Source organism: Glycine soja, chromosome 19 (assembly GCF_004193775.1).
Source record: "Glycine soja cultivar W05 chromosome 19, ASM419377v2, whole genome shotgun sequence".
In the NCBI taxonomy this organism is placed as follows: domain Eukaryota; kingdom Viridiplantae; phylum Streptophyta; class Magnoliopsida; order Fabales; family Fabaceae; genus Glycine; species Glycine soja.
Window position 1 is genome coordinate 42,123,806 of NC_041020.1, and position 22,591 is coordinate 42,146,396.

At 31.9% G+C, this 22,591-nt stretch overlaps 2 protein-coding genes across 3 annotated transcripts; both read right to left on the bottom strand.

The window, feature by feature from the left end:
- Nucleotides 1-3,988: 3,988 nt before the first annotated feature.
- LOC114397986 (photosystem II reaction center W protein, chloroplastic-like) lies at nucleotides 3,989-5,271 on the bottom strand. Its single transcript, XM_028360081.1, has 2 exons — nucleotides 5,061-5,271; nucleotides 3,989-4,424 (listed from the first exon to the last, which is right to left on the bottom strand). The coding sequence occupies exons 1-2, from the start codon at nucleotides 5,155-5,157 to the stop codon at nucleotides 4,123-4,125; spliced, it is 399 nt and encodes a 132-aa protein (XP_028215882.1). The 5' UTR covers nucleotides 5,158-5,271; the 3' UTR covers nucleotides 3,989-4,122.
- A 1,011-nt stretch (nucleotides 5,272-6,282) lies between these two features.
- On the bottom strand, nucleotides 6,283-13,174 carry LOC114399979 (probable galacturonosyltransferase 6). 2 transcript variants are annotated; one of them, XM_028362210.1, is made up of 9 exons: nucleotides 12,695-13,174; nucleotides 12,543-12,577; nucleotides 12,123-12,158; nucleotides 11,868-12,015; nucleotides 11,711-11,781; nucleotides 10,164-10,483; nucleotides 9,359-9,716; nucleotides 7,541-8,056; nucleotides 6,283-7,034 (listed from the first exon to the last, which is right to left on the bottom strand). In XM_028362210.1, exons 1-9 carry the CDS (start codon nucleotides 12,804-12,806, stop codon nucleotides 6,759-6,761), a joined length of 1,872 nt encoding a protein of 623 aa, XP_028218011.1. In that variant the 5' UTR covers nucleotides 12,807-13,174; the 3' UTR covers nucleotides 6,283-6,758. The 2 variants fall into 2 exon arrangements, with proteins under 2 accessions (XP_028218011.1, XP_028218010.1); XM_028362209.1 differs by having other exon boundaries at nucleotides 11,711-11,787; nucleotides 12,695-13,173.
- Nucleotides 13,175-22,591: the final 9,417 nt, after the last annotated feature.

Genomic DNA, 22,591 nt, shown 5'->3' on the forward strand with positions numbered 1-22,591 from the left:
AGTGGTTGAAACATGGGATATTTACTCAACTTTGCAGCTCTCTTGATACTATGACTACAAGTTTTGGTGGATTGAAAGTGATTCTCTGTTGGTGAGTGATCTTGTAAGAAAATTTGATTAATACCACCATTTTAGAAACATTCTTAGTCAAATCAAGTTCGATTAAATCAAATTTTAGTTTAAAATTTACTTTATTTAAAAATACTAAAATAAATATAAAACAAAATAATTAAAAATATCAAATATCTCATTTGTAAATCATGTATAATGTATAATTAATGGTGTATTGTATGGCCGATGAAACTCGGCACGTACTTGGGTCGTGAGGACCTGGTGATTTCTAATTGTCACCAACGAACTTCGTTATGATGCATAGAGGAGCAGTTGCGTGGCTCTAAACATTGTGTAACTCCACCAACACCGGACATGTATATATAAACCCAGAGGGGAGATCCTTATGTACGTTTTACTCATCCCAGTTATAAACACATAAACATCTCAGAGCACCATTAACATGCTCTTCAGAGTCCCTTTGTAAGTACCTCCCTCCACTTCAACATTGGAGGTCGGAGATCCCACTGAGAAGAAGAGGATCAGACAACTCGGTCAAACCTTGTTGAAACTCAACGGGAACATTTGGCGCCCACCGTGGGACCGAGAAAAATTCTCCTAGGTCACAAAATGGTATCAACAAGGAAAGACGATCCCAACTCGTCTGCACGCTCCACACGAGCCAAGACATCAATCATGTGGGAAATTCGAGAGCAAATGGAACAACTATAGAAGAAAACAAAGGCTGGTTTGGAGGCCTTAAAGCAACAACATGAGGCGAACATGTGATGACTAAGGGAGGAAAATGTGAACCTCAGAGCCCAACTTACAATCTCGCCACCCCCATCACCACCATTTCCACCTCGCTCCTCGTCCCCACCACCCACCCATGTCGAGACACATACCCAGGAAAATCACACTCAATTTTCCTCCTATAACCACCACAAGCAACATCCAATCCACTCTCTACCTAGATCACTCAACACCCACCATAATGTTGTTCACTAGCACCCTTTTGTAGATGACATCATGGATACCCCCTACTCATAACCTAAAAACCCCTGAACATTGAAAGGTATGATGGTACCTCCAATCCCAACAAACACTTAGACACATTCACCACACAAGTCAATTTGTATTCCAATGACGACGTCATGATGTGCAAGGTCTTTTCCACCTCCCTTAAAGGGCCAATGCTGACATGGTACAAGCGCCTACCCCTATGATCCATTGACTTTTTCTTCACCTTAGCCCAGTGCTTTGGAGGGCAATATGCAACCAGTTGCCCTCACCACACCACATTCGTTGCTCTGGTCAACCTTCGCCAAGTGAATGACAAGTCATTACGATCTTTCATGAAGAGGTATACCGCTATCTCTGTTAGAATCATAGACCTCGACCCTGGTGTCGCACTACATTCTTTGACCATGGCGCTCAAGCCAAGACCATTTGTCGACAGCCTTAGCTGAAAGCAACCCAAAAATTTGAACAAGCTTCGAGCCCAAGCAACGGATACATCCAAATGAAGGAGTTATCAGCCTTTCGCAACCAAGTACGTTTGGTGAAGTAAAAAAAAGGCGACCACAACAAAGATCGAAACCCATCCAAGAAAAATCCTTTGGAAAGTCAAGCCGATAGCCGAAGTACCAACACTGCACACCGTTAAAACGTCAGCCAAGCACCTTTACTTGAGGAGGCATTCAACACAAAAATCCTATCCTTACCACCTCCAACAAGGTCAATCAACTCAGCCGACGAAATGAAGACATGTCGATATCATCAGAACTTTGGTCATACCACAAAGGAATGTGTGACCCTAAAGGACAAGATAGAGGAGTTGATACAAGAGGGTGCTTTTGTCAACTACATCTACACCCCTAACAACAACAGAGGCAGTTACCGAGCTCGTAGTCGGGGCCGTGGAGGTCATCATGGACGTCGATGAATACAATCTCATGGCAACAAACCAAAACAAATCGACGCCAAGCCAAATCAAATCGGCACCTCAATCGCCGACGAAGGGGGGAGACGCAGAGTCATCAACATCAATGCAGGCGGCTTCACTAGCGAAGATAGCACGAAGTTGGCTCAACAGAGGTACTTACACGCCATCAAAAGCATGAACCACATTTCCATAACGAGCTCGAGGAGATCAATCCCACCAATAACGTTCACCGACGCTAACTTTGCAAGAGTCGATCTCGAGCAAGACGACCCAATGGTGATTACGGTTGGCATCGCCAATTAGGACGCCAGGAAAGTTTTGATAGACGAAGGCAACTCGACCGACATACTTTTTTGGTCCACTTTTCAAAGGCTAAACGACTTGCATAAGCTCATAAAATCTCATCCCAAACCCTTGATCGATTTTGCAGTGGAGCAAGTCCACACCCACAATGCAGTAGAGTGGGCGACCACCTTCGAAAGATGAGACTTATCGAGAACATTACTCGTTCAGTACATTCTTGTCGAAGCAATACCTTTCTTTTTACCTTTCGAACAAATAAAAATGATTAGTTTTTTATTTATTTGGAATTGTGTTAGGTTTAATTCCCATTACTTTGGTTGGATTATTTGTAACTACATATTTACAATACCATCTTGGTATGCTTTATCTCTAATGTTAAATACATGTTTAATGACTAAATCCCAAAAATAATATTTTTATTCAATTTAGCATTGGTTAAGTCAACACAAAATATTTGACAAAGATGGAATGTATTGGGATAACACATCCTGTTATAGAACAGACAAAAACATAAGGTAACAATTAGGGTGATGCCTCCTATATCCTACATGGTAAAAATCATCCATGAAAAACAAATAATTTTGTAAAACACTCATTTTTAGTAATTAGTTTTGTGAAATAACTTGTCTTGATTAAAAAAGAAAGTCTAATTTGGTCTTGCAACATTTCAACATTTTTTTAGCAAAATATTTCTATGAGTTGCTTAAAAAATATTGAAATGAATATCTTGATAATATATTGCTTAAATAAATAATTTATAAGCTTTTGATCAACTTTTCACATTATTTGGAAACTCACTAGAGTGTATTTACACCTAGTGTATTTATAATGGCTAGCCCACGTAACTAACTATGCCAACTAAGCAAACTGACTAACAGAAAATAGCAATTTCAAGCTTAACTGTATATCTAACTCAGCTAACTGTGTAATAATAAGTTTGGCATCAAATTAAGTAAAATCAACATCCAACTCCCATATTTTAACGTTGTTGATCCACATATTTTGATTCTAATGTTGAATCAAACACACGGGTAGACGTTTAAGAAAGATAATAGACCTTTTGACTAAAGTTGCGGTAAATCCACGGATAGATAAATGAAAAATGCATTTGAAAAACATAACATGTATTTCTTTTAGGAACTCTGTTAACAATACATCCTTATATATATATATATATATATATATATATATATATATATATATATATATATATATATATTTGGTTGATGTATTTAAGGCATTAGCTGGTTAAGGAATCAAAATTGTTTTTTTTATTACAAAAGTAAAACAATACACTTTTTTTTGGTGATTTTGAATGCAACTTCAGCAATAAAAACTTTCTATTTCTTGATTCATTAACCAAATATTAGTTAGCAAGATCCATTCTCTTAAAATTAATTGAAAGTCTTTACATCTTATTTAATACATCATTTTCATGATTTTATTATTTCCAACAACTTCTAAACCAGTAATAAAAGTGTTAAAAAAATAGCATGTTTCTAGCACACCTATTCTTTTATATATATTTTCATCCCATACTGATTTTGCTTCAGTTATCTCATTCGTATAAGCACCAAAAATGATCCCTCTACTAGTCTTACTTTCCACTTCCAGGGCTAGAATTCAATGCATGCTAGAGTAGCAATAAACAAGCTACCGAAAAGAAAAAGGCATAAACAGAATAAACAATGAGAAAGCTCTGGGTGAGAAGAAATCAATAACTTAAGAAGTTTAAAGTTGGATACACAAATAATTTTTTAATACAACAGAAAAAGAGATAATTCTTTGCAATTTCTACAATGCATGCATCGCCACTTGGGGGTTTAGAGGGACAATCCAGACTCTTCATCCTCTTCAAGGGTGGAAGCGTAGACAAAGTAGAGAGCCCATATAAGACCGAAGACACCAAACAGGATCCAACCAAGGAGGTTGTTGCTAAGCCCAAAGGGAAGCCCGGTTCCTTCAGTGCTGAGTCTCTCATCCACCAAAGCCATGGCTGGGCTTGACATGGTTGCGGCAACTGCAGCTGCTAACAAGGATGCCCCCATCCCTATATTTGAGCTGCTTGAAGGCTTTTCCTCCATGGAGCACCTCACTTTCCCTGCCTTAGCCATTGCTGGCAATCCTACAATTTATATACGAATGATGTCAGTTAATTTAAGGAACAGGTTGATTCATTAGTCAGCATAATTTTTGTTAATTTGTTAGGTTCTGTCCGTTAGAGGGATTCGAAGCCACCACCTCTTACTTTTCCTTTCTCTTTTTAACCACCAAGTCAATTTTATAATTTCTATTAATCAGCAAAATCTGAAATCCAACTATAACATTGAATATGATATATTTTTTTGTATACTATATATTAGCACTGAGATTAGCACCTACAATCTTATGCATACTGGTACTTGTTATTAGCCTGATTGTCTGACCATAGTGACCATAGTGGGTTAATATGAGAAATCTGTTTTTTTTTTTTTGTGTGTGTAATATTAACACTGGATTAGAACTTATAATCTCATGCATACTGGTAGATGTCATTAGCCTGATCCTACTGGTAAAGATGAGAACTCTGAAGCTGCAAAATCTTTTTTCCCTTTATTTTTAGTCTTCTTAACATGGTTTCACAACGTTGTGATCACAAGGAAATCAATCAGAAATGGAAAGAGATTAATTACACTTTTATTCTAGAAAGAAATGATATTATCATCTTCCTTAAGGAAAAAACTTAAATCATAATATCATCTTTTGTCAAGAAAAAACTTACCAAGAACGGTAGAGGACGAGGCTCCAACAGGTCGTTTGAGCACAAGACCTGCGCGAGTGATCGATGTAGTTGGGATGCCGGCGATGATGGTTGCCATTTTTCTTCACTAATGAATCAGAGTATGGCTACGCAACTTTTGTTACGCCTGCAGTTTATTTCATAAGCATGCGCAAAGATTTCAAATTTTTTATTATTATTAGTGTCTGTGCATACGCCACACACCATGGATAGGTTGAAAACCCGTAATTTGATATCCATATCTGCAAAAGTCCCAATACTTATTCTCCACGTGTCACATAATCCATTCTGTATCTGATATTTCACTAAATAGAAGCGTCATTGGCCTTGCCCCTTCTCCAACCAGTAACAACGACGTAGTAAGTACTAAATATCTTGACATTATCATTTGATCACTGATTTTTTAACACATAATCAACACTCTTTATTTTCCTCTATTTATCTTCCTATCACATATTATATCACTTATCATACTTCTAATTTTCTCTCTCATTAATTTCTAACACCACAACGAGTGTCTCATAATCATTTGGGCCACCATATCACATTCTACATAATAGAGAGGAAGTTAATATTTCCAATTATCACTTTTACTATTTTCACTAACACCTTTTGAAAAGTAACGAAAGAATAGACAAAAGTGTCCTTCTCTAACTCCCCCCCCCCCCAACACTTTCCCCATTCTTCTCACCACCCTCCCTTTCCCTCCAACTTCTCTCTTCTTCCTTTTCCTTCATTCTTTTTTCATTCTCTTCCCTATGTAGTGGTAAGGTTTTTTTTTTTGTTTTTTTTTTCATTTTGTTATACACAACACAAGTATTATTTTGTTGTATTGGGTTAAGAATTATAACAAAATCTTGTATTTCTTATTTTGTTTTAAAAAACACAACAAAAATATGATTTTATTTTGATTCTCAACCCAGAATATAATACAATCACATTTTTGCTGTGTTATTTTTTATTATTATTTTGAAAAATAACACATTAAACTATGATTTCATTATCGGATGATAACACAATAGAATGGTATATCTATTATAATGTCTTTTAAAACAAAAAAAATATGATTTCATTGTTATTCGGAGTGAAATCAAATAATCATGTGCAATTCCTCAAGGAACAATTTTGGGATATGGTTAAAGTGCATCCCAGTGGATAGTGCAAATAGCAATATCCTAATAGAAGTTATACATTACACGAATAATAATACATGAATCCAACTGACTTCAAGCTTCTTACAACAAGAAAAATGATCACACGGCATAATTAACGTTACAACTTACAATTCAAATCGCAACCGTCATTTCCACAATTTTGTATAAATTAGTTCCTCAAAATAAAATTTAACTTTAATTTCCAGTCCGCTAGCAATTGGTGTAAATTGATAGTAATCAGAGGCAGCACGACCTAAGAGAGCACGGGAATGAATTATGTACACAACAAATAATGGTTTCTCCAAGCAGCTAAAATACCTATGCGAGTCTTATTTCATCTGAATGTCACTACAAATTAGCTAAGCTTCTAAAAAGATATATGTAGGAAATTCTATGCATCTATGAAGGGCTTTACAAGAAGAATCGCCAAAGAACAATAAAGAATCGACTGAAGCAGGCAATTAATGTGCCAACAAATTAATCAAATAAAACCAGCCAGGTAGAGTAATAATATTTGAATTTTGGGCTACGCCTGGAGATTGCAACGTTGCAAAATAGGGAGGTCAAAGTTCATATATTTGGTCCAATAACTTCTGTATCTTCCCATTGCAATGTCCAACCATGGTTTCCTAATTCCATCGTAGTGTATAACGGCAGCCCCTTCAATCTCGTTTTTATCGACACCTGAGTCATAACCAAGGCCAAGAATGTGCCACCGTCTGTCCAAAACCTTAGTCTTGTTATAGAAAGTGAGCCAGCCTAAAGGCAGACTTCCAATGTTCCACAACGGCCTCTTGGAACCCTGTGCAATTAATCACATAGAGAAACACATCAAGATTATAATTGCATCGGAATTTGATAGGAACTAAATTTGTGTTCCATCTAGCTGCAAATTAAACAAGAACTTTGGCATGTTCCCTCATTAGATTCAACCATCAAAATTAGAAAAATAAAAATGTTGCTTTGAATAACAAATCTAAATGTCATGGACATGTCAAATCTTTGACCTCCTAAGACTAGTTAAACATGCAGATAAAAAAATCCATAATGAGTCATAAAACTACTAGATTAATCATTCTAATAAAGCAGAAGAAAACTGTGCACTATGATTAATATAATACAATTTCAAGTAACCCATGCTAACAGTGGCGTTTGAACTCTAATTCATCAATCCCAGAAGCCAAACTGAAGATTTGAAGAAATTTAGATGTAGGAAAATTTTCTGTGGGAGAGGGGAATAAAAAGTGGTCTCTCTGAACAGAGAAGGAAGAAGTGTACTACAAAATGAAAACATTTATTTAACCATACCATTTGCAAATATCTGTGATAGAGAGCGGTTAAATTATGTCTCCTCCACTGTTGTAAATCAAACAAGTTCATCCCAAATGCCCATGTGCAAGCATTGGCATCAAACCTCTCTGCAATGAATGGATCTGAGAAGTTTATGAGCATATCCATCCTATGAAATGAGGTTCCACCTTCCTGACAGGTGCCCACTGCTGCAATTACTTTTCCTTTCAAATTGGCATTCCATAGTCCACTGAGATCTTGTTGCACCACCACATCGTGATCAAAGAGCAGAATCTTATTTAGAGTAGGGAAGATATCTGGCAGGTAGAAACGCAGGTAGTTCAACTCAGAAGTATATCTTGGATCACTAGAATTATGTTTGTTGAATGTATTGTACATGGGCAACCATTCAAAGTTCTCTATGCTTTGTATGTGGACTGTGGCTTTGCCAGGAGGGTTTAATAAGAACCACATCCAGATTGCAGGAAAGTTGAGTGAATTGGTCACTACATGGAAAACAAGTTTCTCCTTTTTCTGCAATTTAAAAGTCATTGTCACACTTTTTTTGTCACTATACACAGACTTAACTATTATCTTCATATTCAATAAGAACTTTCTCACAAACTCCAATAAATAAATCGTTATAACATCACAATCAAGTCTTGTTTTATTAGGTGAAATGTACTAAATGGATCAATTGATGCCATTATATTTATGTTGTATATAAATATAAAGGAATGCTAACAACATACTCTATAATACACTATTTTTAACACACTTTATACTATTGGTTAAAATTGATTGGAAACTACAAAAGCAATAGCGAGTTTTCATTAAACAAGGTGTGAGAGCCACACAATTTAATTTCATGATTGCTAATAAATTTCAGTCAATAACAGAGTGTGTTTAAAATAGTGCATTAAAGAGTGTATTGCTAGCATTTTTCATAAATAAAAGGAATCCAGTCCTCATCAACTAAACATAAAGTGACAGGGTTTGATGTGGGTACAGAACACCAGACTGCATTCTCACAGGAATGAGTTACTTATTAGGGAATCCCATCTTTCTTCTCACTGCATCTCTTGTATAAGTTACAAGATAGACACTTCTATAAAGTGCTGAGAAGCTAATAAAGTAGAAAGAACTCCTCCTCACTAGAAAATCAAAGTTTCTTCATTAGTTAATGATGGATGTGATGTTATTGGAAATGTTTTTTGTAAGCAAAATACATAAACTCAGTTTTAAAGAGCAGTACAGAAACTAAGGTGTTGAATGTTGAAAAAGGGAAGTATTTTAAAGGAAGTTTGATTTATAAGTGTTATTCCATTATGAAAGATCATATATCCTCTCGTGTTTTTACTGGTTTGACTTCTTAATTCTTCATTAACTTCTGCAGCGCCAAGAGCTGCAACTAAGATAGCTTTTACAATGTAATCAGGCATATTTCAAAATCAAATGCCAAGAATAAGTGGGGTCAAGGAAGGATAAGAAAGAGATCAAATTGGAGTTAGAATCCTGCATCCTTTTTGCATGTCCTATAGCCACCCACTCCAATGGTTTTTACAACATAAAAAATTGAAGACATGTACTGCAATTTAGTGTAGATACAGTTTTGGCTGATAAGGAGGAGACTTGAGGGACATCAACTGTCCAAAAAGTATCCACTAAGGGACTAACTTGAAAAAAAATTGATGGCTAAATTTGTTAATATTGAATTTGCTACTATCAGTTTTATTTCTAAGCAGTTGCATCAGGGTTCAACATTAGCCAAAAGCAAAAAACACCTGAATCAAAGGTGAAAAATAAAAGGCTAATCCATTTAAAAAATGCATTTACCTTGGCATTAGAGACAGTGGAGTTAACAACCACAGCACATGCCAGAAGATTGTCAGAGAAGACAGCATAATGATAAAGTTTTGGATCATGAATCTTGTTTTCATTTGGAAGCTTCCGGTCCTCGGGTTTCAGGGCAAAGTAATCAGCAGTTAGCTGCATAGAAAGACAGTGAAGACCTTTTGGGGTGGTCCTTGCAGCAAGATGAATAAGATATGTTCCTTCGTGTTGATGAGAACGAACTTGCTCTTCAGCATTATGATTCATTGCACGGAGCTTAGCTGCCATAGCAGTGCAGTCTGGGAAAGCACGGTTGGCTTTAGACAGTGAAGCCTCCATGTGTCTCATTTTCTGCAAAGCACTGTGAAGTTCACTTGTTTTCAGATTGAAAAACATCCATTTTCTTTTAACAGTTCACATCACATCAAAATGATAGACATGAATGTTCTCCATCATTATTTTTATACTGGTAGACAAGCAGTTGCCAGATTTTCACAGATTGGAATGTGAACTTGTAACAAAATTTATGTTTTGGTCTCTGAAAAATGTGTTTCTTAATATGACTCCTCCACTTGTAATTTTCTCTGCTGAAACCTTGTATATTTAATTTGCTTCACTAAGAAAATTGAAATATTCAGGGAATCAGTTGATGAAATTAGTTGTGGGAAGAAATGAAAAATGGTGTATCTTTCAACAAGGACCAAAGCATTAGCTTTCTCTTGAAAATTGTATGTTGTATTTAATAAATACAGGTAATAAATAACTGTCAAACTAAATTCAAGTTGTAGAGTTACAAAGGAAAATTTACCTCCTTGACAGATCTGAATCCTTAGTAGCTTCTCCAACAGCACGTTCCATCTCTTTAATTCTCAGCTTCAACTCCTTCATCAAGTGTGAGTTGCTGCCTGGAGGAGCAAACCCCAAGTATGCTCTGGCTCTAATAATTTGATCCTTAATCTCCAAAACCTTCTGATTTGTCACTCTCTGAGACTGAGAGCGTGAACTCTGACGATGTTGGATTGCTTTTGGACTAGATTTCTTATCTATCACTTCAACATTCACATCTGTCATTCTTTGAGACTGAGTGTGCATATTCTGCTTAAGTGTGACAGTTGTATTAAATACATTCTACAAATAAAACCAATGTAAAAATTAATATAACATTGTAACAATAAATCTCTCCATGTCCAAGTTGCATTTACATATTAATCAAACACATATAGGTATATAAAAAATATAAAGTTTGCCACCATAAATGGAGATGTGACAAAACATAATAAAAAGAAAGTCACATTCTTGTGTTCGGAATGGAATAGGTAAATAACCTGTGTAACAAACCAATCTCACTTATCATTAATTTCTTAATCCATTTTAAATTACTCCAATAGCAGATCAGCTCACATCTAGACATGGATATTGAAGCCAAAACCAACCAACAAGACCTTGGACAATTCATAACAGAATTATGTTGGACTTCAATTATTAAAACTGACCCCTTTGCAAAACTAGCCAGAAATCCCCCAATCCTTTGAATAAATCATAAATTTCAAGGTAGGTAAACAGCAAAACCTCAAAAGTAATTAATTTGTCAAAGTCATTTGATCTTTCCCACCTAGCTAGGCATCAAGAATAGATGGATTCAAACAATAGGGAAGAATTGATATTTAGTAATGTTAAAAAAAGTGGAAAGCATTCAAAGGTATTAAGTTGATTATCCAACTACAATCTCAGATTGAAACCAAAACTGAGGCTAAGCTGTTTGATAAATTTTAAACCAAATTATAAGGTCAGCAACTGATAAGGCACTATATATTATATAGTGAATACAAAAAAGACTAGTTAATTAGATCTGTATTTTCATTTAGAATAGTAAAAAGAAAGTAGATAATAAGTGCACAATGGACAAGCAAAAATCCAATTTCTTATCATCAATATTATATAATTAGGATCAAAGAAGTTGCAATCTGAAAATAAAACCTCAAGCACACAGGTGATATATCAGAATTATTTTTACACCAATCTTGTTCATTTAACTGTCAAACAAATACATTTTGTATCCAATTTTTTAAAACAAAAAACAAATCAAGCATTCATCACAAATTTATAATGATATACTTGAATTGGGAAGAAGACCTTAATGAAATATGAAGTGATCTTAGCAGAAAAGTAGAGTATCAAAAGAATGATAGTATCTACTGAAATTTGATAGCACTGCAACTTCTTTCCAAGTAGACATAACACATGAATCTTCAGATAACTTTTTTAAAAAAAAATAAAAATTCCCTTTAGAACAAGTACAGCAATCATGTGGCCTTCAATTTTTAAAGTCAGTAATTCAAAGGAATTAGCACAAACCACATCCCCGTCCATGGAGAATAATCCTTTTTGCTGAGCTTCCTGGCCTTGTTTTTTGTCCTGGTCGAATTCTGAAACTTGATAACAGCAAAATTTTCAGACTTGAGCGGGATTATGTAAACCACAAAAATTCAAAAGTGCACCTACAAATACCAACCATTTCTTTCCAAAGTGTTATTTCTGTACCCCTCACTTTTAGATGCCGCAGTATCATTAGTCTTTTGCAAAATGTAACTATTTGTTGAATCAAAATCTTCTTCTTTATAAACAATTTCCTTTGGCTCTTCTAATTCTTCAGCACCTTCCTGAATTTCATAAAAACGGTCCAAAATACCAAGGAAAAAGTTAATTCTCCCATTCACCAGGGGAAGAGAGAAGAAGATGAAGACAAACTAAAAACATGTTCCACTACCTGTTCAATTGCATTTAAAGGATCTGACCTATGTGTCTGCAAGATACAAACAAAAATCAAATCCCAAATCCACAATAAAGCATCAGAAGCTGTAGAATTTCAATTGGCAGCCGATGGAGCATAAAAAAAACAAAATCCAGTTAAAATAATTAAACATGAAAAATCATTTTATCCAAAACTAAAATTATTGAAAGTACAAGAAGTTCCAGTAAGCTATCGGTCGGCAAACTTTTCAACACACCGGTAAATCAAAATTTTTGAAAAAAAAGAGAGAAAGAAAGAAATGTTTCACTATATTCTATTCCATCTAACTGGTATTCCTTCTCGGAAACCAAACAGGTTGAGCTATAGAAGCAATTAAATAAATAAACAAAAATAAAATAAAATAAACTGATCAGGCTTCAGAAGCAAGATTCTTACAAAACTCGATAAATCATCAAGAAAATCTCGTCGTCCTGCAACGCAATTTAACAGAAACGCAAAAAGTCAACTAAAACGGAGAGAGAGAGCACACAGAACAAGGAAAGTGGCGTATGCACGGGCGAGTGCGAAGGAGTTGAGTTTTTATTTACCGTCGGAAGTGAGAGTGTTGAGGAGGTGAGAGACGTAAACGAGCGGAGCAACGAGGGAGAGAAAGAGAAGAGCGAGGATCAGAGTCCTCTGCCACCGACCCGATCGCTTCATCGATGATGATGGCGGTCACCGTTGCTCGCTCTGCGATTCCGAAAGAGGCACATTGATTTCACGGGTTCAGATCACAGAGAATTGAATTCGATGCGTAGAATCGAAGTAAATAAACACAGAAACAGAGGCTAGGGTTTCAGTAATTCGCTTTTGCGAGTTTTAGAGAGAGAAACTGGAAGCAGCTGCATGATCCAATTCCATGTTCACCCCTGGCGTTAAATCTATATATACCATGGGGGTTGCCTTGGGACTTGTGCCCGCAGTTTGGCAAGGGTGGAAATGGAATCAGGAATAATGGAAAGCGGTACTTGAAGTTGAACATAACATGCATATTGCATACCAGTAGTAGATGACAGATACGCATTGATGTGATAATACATGCTCATGCCATTCATCAAAATAACAAGAAGAATACCGTGTAAAGTGAGTGTTTATTTATTATTAATTTTAGGTGTGACTTTTGTTTATAAAACTACTACTATCTTTTTAAGAGTACTATTTTTATTTAAGTGAATGCTAAATGAGTTTTATTGATTCTTATATAAATAGTAAATATTTAATATTTTTATGTTATTTAGGTCACCTCTATTTCTTTTTCTTTTTTGGCCATCTAAATACAATGTAAAGGAGTTGGATCTAATAACAAGTGCTTCGGATTTTGATGGCTTGCTTTACTCTAGAACTACAATAAAAGCCATTTTAAGAGTTATTCTTTTTTCTTACCAAGTCATATGGATTCCTTTTTTTTTTTTGAGAAAAAAGCCATATGGGTTCTTTTGTATTGAGAAATTAATTTTACTTTTTAATCTTGAATTTCTTATCTCTTTAATTTATTTTTACTATTAATTATTAACAATAAAAGATTAAATATTTTTTTAGAAGAAGATTAAATATTTATGTAAGTTATAGTAATTTATAATGTTACTTAAATTTTAAAATTACACGTGAACTAAAGAAAACTTGTTTGTAAGTAAATTTTATAAAATATAACCTTAAGAAAATATAAAAAGATAAATACGCACTTAGGTCTTGTTTGAATAAATTTTACTTAAATATTTATAGAAAAATGAATTGAATTTTGTTAATTAGTTGAAATCAATTTGTACATTTTAACTTTTATCTCTTACATATGAGGTGATATGTTGGTTTAAATTCAATTTATTTAATCTTTCATTTTTTTTTCAATAGAATTTGTGAAAAATTTAGTTATACTAAAAAAAAAAGTTTGATTGGTTCCACCCGTATATGTGTATTTGATACCGTATTCTCAAATATGGATCAAATTCATAAATTTGTGTGGTGCTTTTGTTCTGTTTCGTACCCGTGATGCGCCAATCAAGGCAAAATGTGTCAACCTTGCCTACCCAAGAAAAAGCCAACAACATCATGAGAAAGCTTTGCTTTGCTCTCGGTTGTGAAATAAAAGCAAACCTAACTTCGAATTTATGGTTTTTCTTAGTAAATGTTAAGATTCCTAACAATGATAATAAATGTTACCACCTTCGTTCAATATCTATTAAGATGTACTCCGTCAACTCATTAATTTGGAACAGTGCAGAGATGAAAAAAAACAAGAAAAATTATGGGAAGCTCGTGTCTAACCGTGTGTTTAGTTTCTCATGTATGATCAATGGACTTTCGTCCTTTTCTTTTTCTGTTACATTTTTTCTTAAGTAGTAGCCTTTATATTTTTTTCTGTGCTTTATGTAAAATATAAGATAAAAATACGTAATCAATGTATACGTCAAAATGTGTTCCATCATTAGGTCAAAATTAGTTTATAAACACTATTTTTTCTTAATCTATTCAAGTATATTTTAAGAACAAAATCATAATAGCCTTTTGAGCGCCAAAGTATATATTACCTCAATTATGATGACCTTATCAAGTCCAAAAGACTTGAGCCCAGTAATAGGTTGCATTTTATGTTTTGTATAACATTTTACTCAGGATAGGTTGCATTTATCTATATTTTTTAGTTATATTTCCGTTGAATTTTGAGTGTTTCATGCTTTTAGGAGTTGTCATGACTTTATTTAAGTTTAGATTACTCTTCACATGAAGGATTCAAAAGGAGAAGTTTAAGTACAAAAGACTTGAAAATGGAGTTTAAATCAAGGAGGTTTTGTTGTACCTTATAGATCACGGGGTGTAAGCACGATTGGATTTTCTGTTTTATTGTTTTTAATTATGTTTTGCAATTGGGCATTAGAAACTTTTGTCCCATAACTTTAAATAGGTTTTTAGACTTTAGTTTAGGGATTCTGAATGAATTACTAACATATTGATGACATATATAGAGCAAAAGCATAGAACTCATTTTTTTCTCTCTTGATTTCTATTTGATATTTTTTTTTTTGTTTCAGTTTCCATGACTATATACGCATGAGTAGTCATCTCCTTTATGGGTTTAGGGTGTAGCTCTTGAGATTTGTTTATGTTAATCTATTCTATTTGAAATTTTCTTTAATTATTCTCTTATTAAAATTATACATATTTGACGTTGGATCACCAAAATGTCGATGCTTGGAGATGTATTGAAAGATAAACTTATATGTTTGAGTCATATTAAGATTCTATTCACGGCAATAGAATTAATCAAACTAACAAAGAGCATAAATGATTTAATTGAACATAATCATACAACACTAAGATAAATTTAATTAGATATGTCTCTCTTTCTTAAAAGAGAACAAAAGTCATCCTAAGTTAATTTGAAATTAAATAAAACTAAGAAGCACCTTAAATTGACAGATTAATTTGGGATTGAATATTCAATCCCAATTAAACATACTTTTATCTTGTTTATTTATCTTTATTTTTAATTTGATTTTCTCAACATTTTTTCAATTATTTAATTTCTATTTATTTGTGATAATTGCACAGAAAAATGTGATACTTGGGAATTCAATAATTATTACTTAGACGACGAATGTACACCTGCCATATATATATGAGTAATACTCACCTCACATATAACCGTTTATTTATAAAAGCTTTTTTTATAAATGATGACTTCAAAATAAGAAAATTAAAATTTATGATTTCATAATGCTTTTAGCACATAAATGCATAAGTACATAAATTACATTATAAATTTGTATATATTATACAAATAGTCATGAATAGTTGCTGCTGTATGGAGACTTGTTAATATAATTAGGGGCTTAGGGGCCCGTACATCCCTATAAGAAGCTCTTGATGAAGGTTGGCAGCCATCATGGCGATCACAATGTGGTGGTGTTAAATTTCCCTTTTAACACGCATTATTTATTGTTGCAAGAATGTAGTAACATTTTGCTACCTGCCACCGCCACAACCAAGTATACAATCATCAACTTTACCGCACCAAATCATTATTGCCCAATTACTGCCTCCTATTTTATCATTTTCATCTCCAGGGGGGTGGTTTTAGTCACCAAATTATTCTATTCTCCAGAATAACAATCTATATAGGGCTGCTCTCAGACCACAGTTTTCTCGTGCGTCTTCAAGTTTTATTAAAATATATTACTACAACTTAAAGATTAAAGTTATTGATATTGAATATTTTAAAAATTGTCTAAATTATTTTATTATATTAAGAACTATTTAAAAGAAAAAAAGTAGTTCGACAACAGAATCATGAATTATGTTTGAAATTTAATTTTTATGTATTGACCATATGTTTTTTTATTAATAAAAAAAATATTATATGTACAAAAAATAAAAATCACAAGTAGTAAATGAGAATGTAAGGGCAGATTATTTGGCATTTACTTTTATTCTTTTCATAACCTATGGGATCGTGAAACTTGGCTTCGGAAGACAAGTCTTTAGAGTTTAGATAAAATGTATTCAATTGGCCATGTGATGCGACGCGATTATTAATTATCCCTCTCATCAATGTGTCATGGAGTAAATGAAAACTTAATACTAACAAGGTTAATTTTTAAAGAAGTGATTATGAAATTCATAAATAATTTATTTTTAAATAAAGGGTCTTGCCTTAAATAAATATGGGTCCGTACATTAGAAATATGATACGAATGTATAATACTATTCTACTACAGATCATTATATTTAAAATAGTTACTTCTTCTGTAATCAGATCAATTTTGGATTTTTTTATTATAATATTTAATTAAATAAAAATGATAATAAAGTTGCTAAAACGACAATTTAATTATCTATAAATTCTTAACATTTTTTACAGGATTTTTAACATTTTTTTGTTGTCTGAATTTTATGTAAGCGTAAATTTTGTTAAAAAATTAAAAATAATTCAAATTATTTAGCATCTTCAATAGCAACGTTCAAGTTTCTAGGATGATTTAATGGTGTTGGCTCCCCGTGTAGGTTTTGTATCTTTTGTTATGCATCTGTGTGTGCTTCCAGTGGGATGAACATATAAATGAATTGAATACAACCTAGAGTAGACGATATGTAAAGGTTGTGAAGGAATAAAGAAATATACGAATAAAGATAACTTAAAAGGAAATGATTAGAATTTAGAGCTATATACACAATAAAATACCAATAAGACAAGATATAATTTAGAGCTATATACACAATAAAATACCAATAAGAGAGTTCTTAAGAAAGAAGAAAAGATGGTGGTTCCATGCTTTTTAAAATAAAATTAATAAGCTAACATTTAATATTTATAAAAAAATACAAATAAGATACATAAACTTTTTAATGATTTGATTATGTCTCTGATGAGAGAACACATAAATGAACTAATTAAATACACATGAAATGAAGGAGATTCAAAAGTTATGCATGATAATTAACACTAATTTAAGATGAATTGATTAATACTATTTATATTAATAAGATATATCTATTTTTTGGTAACATGTTACTTTAGGATGAAAGTCTTTGAATGGTTCAAGAGCCAATTATAAAAATAAATTTTATTATCATATAAATAAATACATATCAAATTTTATATATACTAAAAATTTATAATATATAAATATGATACACGTGACAAATATGTGTCCGATGTAAAGGTACAATTATTCTAAAAATATATCCAACACGATGCATATAAAATATAAATAATAATTTATAAAATATGATAAACAACTAATTTGAATCCTACGTATATAACTAATAGCAACCAGTAAACAAACCAATAAATCCAATTTAACATATGATAAACATCTATATTTTATATGGAAAAAAAATAATTATGCACTTTGTGGTTAGCTTTTTATCTTGTCCCATTAACATATAGCAACCAAAGTCCAATTAAAAGTATACCAATTATAATCTTTGAATATATATATATATATATAACAACTTTTGCTATCTACAAGGGTTGATGTTGGGCATTTTCAGAGTCCTATTGTCCTATTCACAACAATACTTGTTCGAGATTGAAAAAATAAGAATTCCTAAAATTAGGGCTTAACTTGTTTTCATTATTAATTAAGTTACGTATAATAAGAGATAATAAAGCCCAAAATGAAAAAAAGAAAAATTGATTGCCTAATAACTAAAAATTAACACAATATCACATTTAGGTTCTATTTTTTTTTTTTCTAAACAAAACATATTCTACTAATTTTACAATGTTGTGCAGCGGTAAAGTTGTGCCTTGGTGCAGCGGTAAAGTTGTGCCTTGGTGACTTGTTGGTCATGGGTTCGAATCTGGAAACAGCCTCTTTGCATATGCCCTCACCAACATTTGTTTTTACCTTCACTTAAGAAATATATAGTTAAACTTGTCCAACTTAGAATAATTTTGGGATGAGTGACATTATGTAAATTTTCTTAAAAAATATGTGGGTGAGAAAAAAAAATATAATTAAAAAAAAATTGTATTGATTTGTAAAAACTATGGTTGATCTTAAGAGTGAGGGTGGCAATTAGACTAACTTGAGTTTTAATCTTCAATTTAGAGACTATTTTGAAATTTAATCATTTAAAGGACTTAATTAGTTTTAATTTTAGAAACTAAAATAGTGATTCTCGATCACTCATATTTAACGCAAAAATACAGACATTTTTATTTATGTAGTTTCACACATTTTTTTAACTTTTCAAAGCTCGGACCGAAAAAATATAATAAAGGTTAATGGTCAGAAAATTTAATATTAATTATACAATAAAATAAAAAATTAACAATAACAAAATTATCAAATTATAATTATATAGTTAAAATTTAAAAATAACTCTTTTTAGTTTTTACTAGACATCCTCTTGCTCGAGTAGTCGAGTGTACACATTCATGTATACACACTTAAGATGATAGCACTATTCACTATCAAATCAATTAAAACTATCTTAAGTTAAAAACATTTAATAATCTACGAATTATTTACTATTATTAAAAATTTATCTTTTAAATTTTGAATTATTAAACAATTCTTTACTAAAATTTTACATTCCTAAAATCTCTAAATTATTATATTAAAACAGATTATAAAAAATACTAGCTTTGTTTTAACACCATACAGAGATTAATTCAAGCTAAAGTCTTACATCGTACTAATGATATTTTAAATTTTGTGACGAAAATATCCGTATTTCATTCATCAATCAACAAGCGGAGCATGGAGATTAGATATCGTACAGCACTAACCCGGCCCGTTGTAGTGAGTCGCATGACGGCACGTTATAATATAAGACAATTTTATTTGAGAAAATTTTATAAACTTTTATACTGTTTTTTTTTTTATATCAGAATCTACAATACATCATTATTTTTTAATTTTTACAATAATTATCTTAAAAATTATACTAAAAATTATTTTTATTAATTAATAAAAGAGGCTATATATTGACATAATAGAAACTTCTACGATAACAATACATACAAAACTCTTTATTTCATAATAAGAATACAAGAGTATTTGAAAACCGGAGCCTAGAACACAATACAATTTTCAATGTAAACAAAATAACATTTTCATATATTAGGTGATAGATTTTATACAAATTAGTGGTGTTGTATGTGCATAGCACGTTTTCTTTTTTAAAAAAAGGAGAGAGTAAAAAAGTGAATAATAAAAATAAACTTAAAAAACTGTTTAGCGAGGACTAGACAACTTTTATAATATTGCGACCGAATAGTTTTTGTATACTATTGAAAATTTTGACTTCTTGTCGTTGCAAGCCTGTATGTTCATCCACGGATACCCAAAAAAATAGGCTAACGTAGAAATTCTTTTTTAGTTATGTAAATTATAAAATTTCAAACTAATAAGAGTTATTTATAGTTGATGTAAATTGTCTATGAATTACTATATACAGCAAGTAAAAATAGAGAAAGCATTTAAGTCCAAGTCATGAGACATAAGGTTCTATTATCAAATCTTAAATCTACGTACTCGTTTACTTTCAATGTATTTTTTTTTTTATATTTCGTTTTTGAATTCTTATTTTTATCCTTTTTATTTTATTTTCAATTAGCACTTAAAATGTATATTTAAACATATGACCCATGAGAGATTGGCTTTGGTTAACCGACCACCTCGATCACACATTGTCTTTAGTGGACAACATGGGCGATTATCAACTTGATTATGGTCCTTAATTATTAATAGGAGAAGAGCAGCAAAAGCAGCCAAGTGACATTCATTCATTACACATATCTCTTATATACATATATACACTTATTTAAGTGTGAGACCCTCTTTTCAAGTACCTCACTCCCCATTAGAGAATGAGTTCAATTAAGGAAGAAGATTACTTCTGTCGTCGGACAAGAAGAGATCTATTAAGAACAAAACAAAAATTTAGAGTAAAAGAAAAGTCAATTCCCTTCCCAAAATATTTTTTTATAGACTTTTTTTCCCATGTAAATACACACTCATGCATGTGAGGACGACAATACTTCCTCATATTTGTATGAAATTGATATATTTTGATTCAAGAAATACTACCACGATACTTTTGAATATTTTTTCTTTCTTACATACTCTTATGTGATGAAATTTACATGGATGGTCTCATTGTGAATTTTATTCCATTTTTAAACTATTTTGGGTTATATATTGAGGGGTGCTTATGGTATAGGTCTCCCATAAATTTAAATTGACAAAACTAATTCAAATATTTTGGATTGAATGTTTTTTGTGATTGAGTCAAATCCAACCAAATCCATTCAAATGCATTGAATTTTTGGTTAAATCACGAGTTTTAATATTTGAACTTGTTGACCTATTAACTCGATCGATTGACCTGTTAACTTGAAATGAATTATTATTATTTATTTATTTTTGTATACAATATATTTTTAAATTTAAAAAATTAATTATTGTTATTATTAGACTTAATAATTAAGAGTGAGACTATATTTTTTTCTCAGTTCTCGCGATTACACTCCGTTACTCTCGTAAAATTAGAATTTCAACTCTTGATTAATTGTAGAATATCAATTATGATTTTTCATTTATTTTAAAATATTTTAGATTTAGTTGAAGTTTTACCTATACTACTCATTTAACTATTTGAAAATGTTAAAATTTTCAAACTTTATCATAATAGTTTCAGTTTTTGGGTTTTGGGATTTTGTATGTATGAAACTTGAACTTGTTTATTATATTACAATTTTTAAACCATGTTTAACATAATATGTTAATGTATGTGATGATTATAAGAACAATGTGATTCTTCCCTTGATTTCTTCTTTCACAATTTAACTACATGTAACAATTATATGTAATGTGTATTCTATTTAATAAAAAAAATAAGCTTATAAAAAATGTTGGATTTGAAAAAATAACAGCCAAATTTAAATACTTTGATATGTTGATCTAATTCAAATTGTTTAAAAACAAATTAGTTTGAGTTGGATTTTAAATATTTTCCTTGAAAAATCAACAAAAACCAATCCGTTTAAATTGGATTGGATTAAGTTAAATGTTAAAAAGTGACTAGGTCTTTCTTGTTCTGAAGTCTCACAGAAATTTGGAAAAGAAGACAAGAAAAATTCCTGGCTATGAAGTTAAAGTCGAGCAAGGCTTATGAATTATGACAAATTGATGAGATCTCTGGGCCTATTTCACATGTGTGGTCCTTTTCCAGAATGGATCACAGCACCGATGGTGTTGACATTTACTGTCCACGGCATTGTCAATTTCTCACTAGGCCATTGGCAATTTCCTGGTTTTAATTATTGTGGCTTTTCTCCTGTTTATTGCAATATGGTTGCGGATATTCTGGTATAATTTGCCATGACTCTTGATTTGGAAATTTGGTTAGAAACTCGCTAAATATCAGTTTTTTCACCTCGATTTCTGAGTTGAATGATCTTTAAATTCCTCATTTTCTTCTTAAAAAAGTTGTATTTCAGATATTTGTCGCATTTAACATGTTAAATAAAAATATTTATTTTCATGAATTATATAAAAATACAATTCTACTCATAAAAATAATTATAAAGTACAATTCACTATTTTTGCAAATAAAAGCATCGACCGCACGTACGTTAATCAATACAAGATTATTTTAACTTAATGGCAAATTTCAAATACTTTAAATATATAACTTTATTAAATATTACACACAAATATTTTGTGGGCTATAATATCACACTTGAAAAATATTGGTAGCTATAATAATCATGCGTTTGTTGACAGGTGGAAGACTAGAAGTAGGTAGTCCATTTTTTCAAGAAAAGAACTCGAAGTAGCCAACTTTATTATGTGTAATTTAAGGCACTCAGAATTTTAAGAAAGCACAGATATTTGTAAAGGTGATTCATCAATAACAATCAACCAAAGGGAAAGAGATTTTAACAACCATAAAAAAACATTTATGTATGGGCACCTTTTTACACCAAAATACAA

What these genes read in the sequence shown, in the direction of transcription:
- LOC114397986 (XM_028360081.1), bottom strand. Translation starts at nt 5,157, where the DNA reads ATGGCAACCATCATCGCCGGCATCCCAACTACATCGATCACTCGCGCA. An exon ending in CTCGTCCTCTACCGTTCTTG is followed by an intron (nt 4,425 to 5,060) that starts GTAAGTTTTTTC and finishes TATAAATTGTAG; the next exon opens with GATTGCCAGCAATGGCTAAG.
- LOC114399979 (XM_028362209.1), bottom strand. Translation starts at nt 12,806, where the DNA reads ATGAAGCGATCGGGTCGGTGGCAGAGGACTCTGATCCTCGCTCTTCTC. An exon ending in TAACACTTTGGAAAGAAATG is followed by an intron (nt 11,788 to 11,867) that starts GTTGGTATTTGT and finishes GCTGTTATCAAG; the next exon opens with TTTCAGAATTCGACCAGGAC. An exon ending in TCTCCATGGACGGGGATGTG is followed by an intron (nt 10,484 to 11,710) that starts GTTTGTGCTAAT and finishes TTTTATTTGTAG; the next exon opens with AATGTATTTAATACAACTGT.